Source organism: Toxotes jaculatrix, chromosome 7 (genome assembly GCF_017976425.1).
Source record: "Toxotes jaculatrix isolate fToxJac2 chromosome 7, fToxJac2.pri, whole genome shotgun sequence".
Taxonomy (NCBI): Eukaryota; Metazoa; Chordata; class Actinopteri; family Toxotidae; genus Toxotes; species Toxotes jaculatrix.
In genome coordinates, this window is record NC_054400.1 from 18,804,023 (window position 1) to 18,813,758 (window position 9,736).

Sequence of the window (9,736 nt, forward strand, 5' to 3'; positions counted from 1 at the left end):
GGCTGATGCTATGTTTGGTGCAAAAATTATAAACTATTCTCTGCAACAAACGAATTTCTGAAAACCAGTGAACAAGACACACTTTGCCAAAATATTCTCTTATTTCACTTTTACAGATTTTGTTTTGCAGTGGACGTTCACATGATGAGCAGTACCACACTGCCTCCTGGTGGCTCTGAAGAGAACTGTGGGGAGTTTCTCTTTTAACAGATGCACCGACAGATGTCACCAGAATTACAAACATGCCGCCATCGATCTGTGGAAACAGCTTCAAAGCACAAAATCTCATAAAACGTTTGGCACAGCAAATGAGGTTAATCATCCACACACTCCTAACAGATATCAAAATAAACACTGTGTAATGCCTTTTTACAGTAGCCCAAGTGCAATGCATACATTTTCAATTAAATATACAATTTCATCACATTAAAATATATTACAAAACCATGGCATCATTAGCACCAATGCATTTGAAAAAGTAATGTGAAATTAGAGCATGTGTATTAGATATGTATCACGGATCACACCTGTGTGGCCTCCCTGACAGAGCAGCACACACCAGGACACACACATGGTTATTTGACTGGGATATATACACTGTTCTTCATGCTTTTCTGAAACAATGAATTCCTTCTTGGTCCAGTCGCATAGATTACATCTGCAAAACAATCAGCATGTGAAAGTCAACAACAACAGCAAGTTACTGAATGTTGTTTCTATTTACTTGAGTGCAAGGTGCAAAACTATAAGTTCCTTTACAATAGAATTTTGTTTTTCTTTGGTGTTTAATTCTGCCACTCGACATTGGTTGTGATCTTGTAGCGTTTCCATGGCCAGACAATGGATGTGTTTGTTGTTTACATGAAAGACTTCCTTAACTTCAGTGCAGTTAAGCCCACGCTGTAGCAGCGGTAAAAGGGTGCCATGAGAGTCCGAGAGAAACTGCATAATTTACTCAAATATCCACATTATTTTTTGGCCTTGGTTTGGCTTGCGGAGTATCAAGCTAATAAATGAGACAAGGGAGGAATGAACCTTGCTTCAGCTTACGGGAAATGAACCTTATCACCCAAACTCATCCAGTAAACAAAGCATGCCTCTTCATAGATAATCTGTCATGTCTCACAAGAGGTGCACTGAAGTCAAAACCTGTTATTAGTTTGGTTTGCTATTGCTTTTAAGTATTTACTACTGAAGTGCATATTCGTGATAGTGATAGGAAGGTCAGAAAGTCAGAGTTGAAGAGGATGAAATCTGCAAAAAAAAAAAACCATTCTGCATAGTATGTCGAACAGGAGGAGAGAGCAAACATCTGTGCTTTCAAACCTACATGTAGCAGATCAGCAATCGTCCATCAATATGTGGAGCTCTTTCAGTTTTGGATATAACAGTAGCGAAAATGTGAGCATGTCCCAAAAGTGTTAATTTCTTGTGTCTCTGTCTGTCACATTTGGTCCTCAAGGTCAAACTACAATCACATGTATTTTGGTTTATCTTATCCAGCTTTGCAAATCATGTGCTTTGCAGGAACGACAACTTGCTATAAAAACAGTTTATCAGTCACAAGAATGACTTGTTAGAACCTTAAACCAGTAATAATGAAACTAGCTGACTGTTTCACTTTCACATTGAGCCCACTGAAAATGTGCAGCAGAACTGATACGAAAGATCGGGGGACAGTCTCTGTTGATTGACTAACTGCTGTTTTTAGCTTTGTCAACAACTGCATGAGCAATGATTAGTTACCACTTCCATTTGCAAGAGACTTATGATTCCTTTCACGTGCTGCTACTTGTACTCTGTATTTATTCTCAAAATCACAAATCGTTCTTTGCGGCAAGTTTTCATTTCCAAAATTCACTGAATAACATGCTCTCATTTTGAGCTTGACAGTTCGTTCTTCACCTTGTGAAGGGCGGCTCACAAAATTATTTCTACTGAAGGTCCACTTGCTTGGACCAAGTGACTCGATTGGAGACTGTTTTGTCAAATTGTCATGTTAATTTCATAGGTATCATTTATTAAATGCTGTCAAGGAATTGAGATGAACTTGAGATGAACTTTCTAAGATGATGGGCACAGAGGTTTTAGGAATTTGAATCATACAAATATTTTACAGCAAATATCATAACAACACATCTGCATCATAGTTATGATAACATTTATTTTTACAGGCATATTTCAATAATTAATTAAAATAAAACATCATTTTCGGACCTACTTTAAATGTACAAAAATAAACACTGATAAGATTTATAACATCAACGAGGGTAAATATACTGTACAATATTATTATTATATTATTATTATATTACATAGATTACATTACACTTGCTGTGAGTGCAGAAACTATAAATCATAGATTGTCCTCACCATGTTTCATGTTTGCCTTAACAAACGAAATAAAAGTGCAGTTCCTTTCATTCTGCAAGCAGTAAATCGTCACACATGATCAGGTAATACTCCAGTTCAGTATCTTCACATAAACATCTCAGTTCAACATTTGTTCAACATTTACACATCAAGGAAGAGAGAGCTGAAAAACATGGTTGGGCTTCAACAAGGGACACTGTGGCCACATGGCAAACCTCTTCAAACTGCCCCCTCCACTGATAATCACAAGTCACATATCACGTCGACACAGCGGGCAGGTGCCGACATGCAGGAAAACCATGGGTTTGCAGTGGTTGCACAAACACCGGTGGCCACAAGGCAGAGTGTTGTTAGCCTTTAGTGTCATGCACGCCACACAGGCTTCATCTACGGTCAGAGGAGAGTAATCTTATTTACAACTTCAGCACAAACACAATGACATCCTCCTCCTCCTCCTCCTCCTCTGTGGTTAAAAATGTGGGAAAAAAAGAGTTGAAATTAGAGAGTATTTGGTTGGAAGGGCTTTTTCTTACCTGCTGGGACTTCCATGTCAGGGCTGGAGATGGAGAAATCTATGTTTCTAAAGAGACTTGGTCTATCAAAAATCGAAAGGTAGTCATTGTCAACATCAGGCGAGGTGAGGGGTTCAGACGCAGGACAGGATCTTCTTGTGACAAACAGCTTCCTTTTCTCTGATCCTGCAGCAAAGAGTTAAAAAAGTGTTATATCAGTTCTTTTTTTTTGGTTCTGTCAGTGCATGTGAAAGGCCCTGCCAACAAATAAATAAACAATACATTGTGGTTATTTGATAGTAAACTTACCATGGAGGAAAATGGAGCACGTCTGACCGTAGATGTCTATCATTGCCCACAGGGGCTGACCGAGGTTCACCCCCTTCAGCAGTTTATGTTTCATGCCGTCGTTGCTTTTGACATATATGCTGCCACCATGTGAAACCCAGAACTGCAGCTCTGAACCTCCTTGGCAGTAGAATTCATGCACAGGGGCAGCCCAATGCCCTGGGCTGTCGCTGAGGTCAGGGATGGCCATGGACGGCAGAGGCAGAGATCTGGCTGAGGGTGGCACGTTGGTGAAGCCCACGCGCAGTGCACCGTGCCATGTGAACAAATGTTTCTCCACCCTCAGGCAAATCTTCTCGCAGACTTTCACTGGGCGGTTGCTGAACACCAGACCGTTTCTGAAGGTGTGCCCCGTCCTCACTGCGAGTCGACCCCCCTGGCTCAGGCAGACCTTGTTTCCCACAGCCTCACGGTGGAAGGTCAGAGGGCCAAGGCAGAACAGGCCGCAACTGTGTGATGTTTTTGCCATCTCTGGTGGCAAGAGAGCAAAACCAAAAGTATGAATCTCAATTTGCAAGCCGTGTTTGCATAACAGTGGATCCAATCTCGCCGATTACATCTACACAACACTGTGCATTCGTAGCAGGCAGTCACAACAACTAGAAGACATGCGCTGCTGATTCCACTGCAGTATGGTAAACAAAAGATTGCTCTGCCAATTTGTAGAAAAATTGTGTAGAGGTTTGAAGTATAAGAAGTGAATAATAGAGACTGTTCCTCCCGTAATTTCTTTTTTCCTTCACAATCAATGTATGAGTTATAGTAAGTGAGATCAAAAATAACTAATTCCGATAAACTCAAGCTGTTGTGAATAAGTGATATTCAAGGTCAACCCATTAACACATTGCATATATTTTCTTTGAAAGAAAGTTAATCATTTGCTTCAATACAGCAATACAGTTGATAATGATGAAATTCTAATCAATTAATACTGAAAGTTGCAGATGCTCATACGTTCACTTCTGAGGAACAGGTTAATTACAAATTCAGATTAATAATTACTTTACTAACTACCTGGCCCAAAAATTCCTTTTGCAGGTGTGACTCACACATCTGTGGGAATACTGTCATTGACCAGTATGAAAAGTCTTTTACTCAACAGTGAGAAGCTGCATGTTTCCAGTAAATGGGAGCCTGCAGTCTCTAATTGTCTCTCATCTCTTCTATGTTAGACTTCACAGTACAGTGAATTTCCCTTGGGGATGAATAAAGTATCTATCTATCTATCTAGCTATCTATCAGCTCAAAAATCCTGAATTCCAAATATTAATTTCTCTTTGCTAATATCTGTTTTACAGCACTTATATCTGCTGTATAATTTAATAAATTAAAGAGCAGAGCATGAATAACTTGCTTTTGTTTTGTATCTCACCTAATCAAATTCCTTAATAATAATGGCCACTGTCTTAACTGACACAGCGCTGCAGCTTTCAATAAAGAAAAAGAAGAATAAAAAATGGAGAAAAAGAAGGAATTAAGGATTTCCAAACCATGCTGATATACCATTATGACTTTAGGTTTTTGGCAACCTAAAGTCCTAAACATGGCAAATTTTTGAAGAATAAAAATCTCACCAGTGTTCCCGTTGTCAAGCTTCTTCAGCATTATGAAGAGGCAGTACTTTTCTTTTGTGTCTTGAGAGGAGATGTGTTCACGTCTGTGTCTTGGTTTAGTTGTCCTGAAATGGGTGTGTTGGCTGACTTTAAGAAGTGGCACATGTAGTTTCAAAACACAAACACACACAAAAGTGAAAGGGGAGGACCTAAAGGAGAAACCGAACTTTGGAGAATGGGAATGGTGCCAATTTTTTTTCTTTTTTTCAGGTTATCATATACAGTCTCTTTCAAAATCACTGACCTTGAAAGTCACATTGTAAACAGGAAAAACTTTCATAATTTGCCAGTGTCTTATGAATTGTTTATACACATTTCTGGGACAAAATTAATTTGATTTTTTAAAAAACTGTACATCAGTTACAGTATATATAAGGTGTTGTTTCTGCCTGTATGTAACCTTTTAAAGTGTATTTAAATAGCTTTTATGTATGTTTATTGTACTCACTTGGGTTTACTGTAAAACCAGATGCCTTTGTTGCTCTCTTGTGAGTCACCTGATTCAACATGGAAAATGCCAACAAACCACCAGATATCACTTCCGTGGAATGGCTCTGTGGACTTCAGGGAGCTTCATACATGGTTTAGTGATGAAACATTCAAAGGCTCTTTCTTAAAAAATTCCACTGTTGGTAGTAAACCGGTGTGTAAAACAGCTTTGTCGCCATCTACAGGATACGCTGTCTTTTCTTCATTCCTCATTGGTTATCAGGTCCTGATCATGTGACAGGATGATGCCATAACTGGAAATCCAAAATAAATGATATCAGACTTGGAAAGTTACTGGCAAATACATGACAATCCCATGACTTTTCTAAAAACACTCACCATCCCATCACCCTGAGAGACTTCAGACCACAGACAAAATGTATTGGCAGTGCGGTCATAGATGTATTGAATTAAATATTGGGAATATATTGTAAACAGTCTTGTATTTGGCAGAATATTAACCTCATATGAAGTTGGAGGAATAGAAACCAAGCCTACTTGAATATTATTCTCACATATTAATACAATAGTTTATTTCTTCAGTTAATGTAGTTTAATGTAGACTTGTAAATATGTTTTTAAATCTCAAACAGTAAAATGAAACAGTTACTTGGTCTAGATAGTTGCACAAAATCAACAATACTTTAATGTGCTACACTTGTGATTACTTACTGATAGATAAGCAAAGAAGTGATGTTTTGCAATGTTGAACCTGTAAGATAAAACAGGATGGAGGAAGAAAGATCTGTGAACAAGCTGGAAAACAACATTTATTTAATTCTCTACAGTTAATTTATTGCTTAATGTGACAAACATCATTTAAAATTCAATTTTCAGATGAATTTGATTGAGGATGGCGCTTTCACTGAATGTCTTTTTCACAGTTTCTTTGCTTTTTCAGAATATATTTCCAAAGCATTGAATGGGAGGAGGAAAAAAAACTACTGACAGATAAAATCTCATAATTGCTTTCAGACAATTTATCCATGTACTGAATCATATATACAATCTTTTACCTTATATTTACTGGTGCATGGATGTAGATTTTGTTTGCTTTAGGTTATGGTCATGTAATGTGCAATAAAAGTATAACCATAACCATAAACACAGACACAGAGCAGCCCTTCTCCTCCACCGTGTGCTCCAGCTGCCGCAGCTCCACCACACTTGGTCAGACATGGCAGGCCATCAAAAAATCAACTTGTTCCCACTCCACCTGTTCAAAACACTATTAATCTGCTGCCTTCCAATAAAAGGCTTGGCTTTCACTGAGGAGCCAATAGAAAGGCATTAAAGCAGCGAGACTCAGGCCAATCCCAGGCTGCATTCTAATGTGGCCTATCTTTATCAAGGTGCCACTCCATTTCCAGATACTGCTTATTTATGATTTCTGAGGAGAGAACCGGCAGGAGGCATATGTCTTTAGGAGAACACTAAAATCTGTGTCCAGAGGGCTCGCCCAGAACGTCAGATATGGAGCTATCACACGCCACACTGAGGTTGAGAAGAGGTGAGAAGCGAAAGTGAAGAGTTTATCTGCTGATTCACCTTTTCCCATGTGGTAGCAACTTTGGAAAACACCAGGGACTTTGTTGAAATTGCTCTCAGTGCTCTTACTCATCTGAATATCTGGGGACCTTTGGTGTGATCCCAGATCCAGACATCACTTGTGGGAGAGAGAACTCCCGGTGGGCCCATCGGAGGTCCTTCACTGCCTGGATCTTATTGGATGTGTTGCTGAGACCTGGAGGCAGAGTTACAAACTTCCCATGGATCCAAACATCCAGGGGTCTTTCCTGTTCAACAACGGCCTGAACCAATTCTCCTCGGACCTCAAGGCACCAGTGTGCCAGTACTCAGTGCCCAACTCTTTCTATAAGCTCAACCCGGGCCTGAACAGCCAGCTGCAGGCGGGGACGCCTCACGGCATCAGCGACATTCTCAGTCGCTCCATGGTGGGAGTGGGCTCCACGGGCACCACCACCCTGCTGTCGGGATACTCAACCATGGGGGGCTTCGGTCCCTCTGTCACCAGCACATCCATGTACTATAACCGAGACTACAACTCCTCGCTGGGCGGCTTCTCCAAGCCGGGCAGTGAGTGCCCCATGAAGGCTCGCAGTGTGAGCTGCTGGGCAGAGAGTGGCTGTGACTGGAGAGGAGGGAGGCAGCAGTGCACCAACAGTGAGTCTAGATGCTGCAGGCTGGGCTCAGCATCCAGCCCATCATTACATTACAACTTCCCTGTCTGTGTGTGTGTGTGTGTGTGTGTGTGTGTGTGTGTGTGTGTGTGTGTGTGTGTGTGTCTGTGTGTGTGTGTGTGAGGACTCACCAAAAGATGTTCCCTTTTAGTGATGGAAACATTATCCTGAAACTATAAAAAAAAAAAAAAAAAAAAAAAAAACAGCAAACTCATTATAGTGAATTAATCAGAAAACAACTGTGCAGTATTTAAATGTCAACATCTCATATGAAACACTGAATAATTCTTATCTTGTATAAGATTTTAGATCAGTGTTTTGTTAAAAGTGTAATATCTAAGGTGTTATGAATTGAATGTCTAAAAGAAAAAACTAAAACTAAAACTTACTGATGATGAGTTCAAGTGGCATTTCTAAAATTCCTCTAAAAATTTCATTTCTAAGATATTATGTAGTTGATATGTATGTCTTGCTGTATAATATTATGTATATGAATGTTGGTACTACACTATATTTGTATATGTAACATAAACAATAATGTTCAGCTGATGCGGTATAACACTTCTACACTTCTACAGTGTATGACCAACAAATACATGCAGTTTGTGACTAGAGAATGAACATGACGCAGAACGTCTAAATTTAAAATCAGGATGAAGCAGATATTTCTGTGGTTATATGACATTATGACATGAAATTAACCCAGATGTTCACATTAACTGTGGTATTTCAGCAGGTATAGCTTTCAAGCCCATGTGAAAAATTAGCTCAAACAAAAAAGTATTCCTGTCTGTGTTTTCTGCTTTGATATTTTCAGGTAGTGGTCCTCTTGTGGAGATGTCCGGCAGGAAGAAACACACCAGACCAACATTTAGTGGACATCAGATATTTGCGCTGGAGAAAACATTCGAGCAGACCAAATACCTGGCCGGGCCTGAGAGAGCGAGACTGGCTTATTCTCTGGGAATGACTGAATCACAAGTTAAGGTAACGCTGATGGCACATTTGCATAATGGCGTTTTAAAAATTTTTTTCTTGGGAGATATCTGCCTGTTTCTGTTTTTTGGGGGGGGGGGATTTTATGGTTTTATGTGCACCTGACACGTACCTTGTAAATCTTATTCTGGAAATTGCAAAAATAAAGTTTACTTATTTTACTTACAAGTAAAGGAATAAAAAACGTTTAAACTCCTGAAATCTGTGTAAATATCACATAAGGAGGTCAATAGCATCACCTCTAACAACAGGTTACATCACCAACCTGCAACTTATACTCAGCTTCATTCAGAGATGGGGTCATGGATGATTATCGTGACTTTTCCACTATCACGTTTCAGAATATCTCCAAACAAGATGTACCTGTTAAACCATACGAGTTCATTCATCTCGAGTCACGCCCATTGACAGTAAATGAAAGAAAAACCTCTTGTGTTTAGGTGTGGTTTCAGAACCGACGTACCAAGTGGAGGAAGAAGAGCGCATCAGAACCCAGCTCCACTCAGGCCAGCCACGCCGGGCAGGGAGGCGAGGCTTCGGAGAACGAGGTGGAGGACGAGGAGTACAACAAGCCTCTGGACCCCGACTCCGACGACGACAAGATCCGACTGCTGTTGCGCAAACACCGCCGGGCTTTCTCCGTCCTGCGCCTCGGGCCACATCATGTCTAACATGCCACGTGCCAAATGACACACCGGCTTCTCGGCAGATCTGCATGATTACATGAGAAATGTTTAGTTTTGAATACAAAGTTTAATCAGTGAACAGTCAAGCATGTTCAGAACAGGTCATTTTGTGCTCGTCCAACAAAAGGTTCAACAGACAAACCGGCTGAAAAAAATGAAGCTCAAGAAAAAAAAAAAAGATGTTTACTTTTCTAAGTTACCGTAAGAAATCATCTCTGGTCTGTTTAATGTTACAGTGATATGTGGAGAGGATTTTCTCAGACATCTCATTTTGTAAAAACATAAGAAAATTACATGATAAAAAAAACCTGCATGTTGGTATTGGTCATCCTAATAAATAAATAAGAGAGTAAGCTGGCGTTATTCATGTGTTCTCTTTTTGAACAACTGGAGTTGTTTGTGAATACTTTGTGCTTATTTGAATTTCAAAATAACTTTATGAAACTCTCCTAATTCATCAATGTACTTGCAAACATTAAAGATAAAATGTGGCAAATATCCTTAGGCCATCAAATGAA

General features: G+C 39.7%; 2 protein-coding genes across 2 annotated transcripts; one reads left to right on the forward strand and one right to left on the reverse strand.

Moving 5' to 3' along the window:
- Window positions 1-2,144: 2,144 nt before the first annotated feature.
- On the reverse strand, window positions 2,145-5,313 carry LOC121184747 (E3 ubiquitin-protein ligase NEURL3). Its single transcript, XM_041042589.1, has 5 exons — window positions 5,295-5,313; window positions 4,808-4,933; window positions 3,195-3,704; window positions 2,907-3,071; window positions 2,145-2,760 (listed from the first exon to the last, which is right to left on the reverse strand). The coding sequence occupies exons 2-5, from the start codon at window positions 4,836-4,838 to the stop codon at window positions 2,624-2,626; spliced, it is 843 nt and encodes a 280-aa protein (XP_040898523.1). The 5' UTR covers window positions 4,839-4,933; window positions 5,295-5,313; the 3' UTR covers window positions 2,145-2,623.
- A 1,791-nt stretch (window positions 5,314-7,104) lies between these two features.
- nkx6.3 (NK6 homeobox 3) lies at window positions 7,105-9,455 on the forward strand. The gene is made up of 3 exons (XM_041042766.1): window positions 7,105-7,519; window positions 8,354-8,523; window positions 8,973-9,455. The coding sequence occupies exons 1-3, from the start codon at window positions 7,105-7,107 to the stop codon at window positions 9,201-9,203; spliced, it is 816 nt and encodes a 271-aa protein (XP_040898700.1). The 3' UTR covers window positions 9,204-9,455.
- Window positions 9,456-9,736: the final 281 nt, after the last annotated feature.

What these genes read in the sequence shown, in the direction of transcription:
- LOC121184747 (XM_041042589.1), bottom strand. Translation starts at nt 4,838, where the DNA reads ATGCTGAAGAAGCTTGACAACGGGAACACTG. An exon ending in GTGCTCCATTTTCCTCCATG is followed by an intron (nt 3,072 to 3,194) that starts GTAAGTTTACTA and finishes TCTTTGCTGCAG; the next exon opens with GATCAGAGAAAAGGAAGCTG. An exon ending in TGACATGGAAGTCCCAGCAG is followed by an intron (nt 2,761 to 2,906) that starts GTAAGAAAAAGC and finishes CTCTGACCGTAG; the next exon opens with ATGAAGCCTGTGTGGCGTGC.
- nkx6.3 (XM_041042766.1), top strand. Translation starts at nt 7,105, where the DNA reads ATGGATCCAAACATCCAGGGGTCTTTCCTGTTCAACAACGGCCTGAAC. An exon ending in GAGGCAGCAGTGCACCAACA is followed by an intron (nt 7,520 to 8,353) that starts GTGAGTCTAGAT and finishes TGATATTTTCAG; the next exon opens with GTAGTGGTCCTCTTGTGGAG. An exon ending in TGACTGAATCACAAGTTAAG is followed by an intron (nt 8,524 to 8,972) that starts GTAACGCTGATG and finishes TCTTGTGTTTAG; the next exon opens with GTGTGGTTTCAGAACCGACG.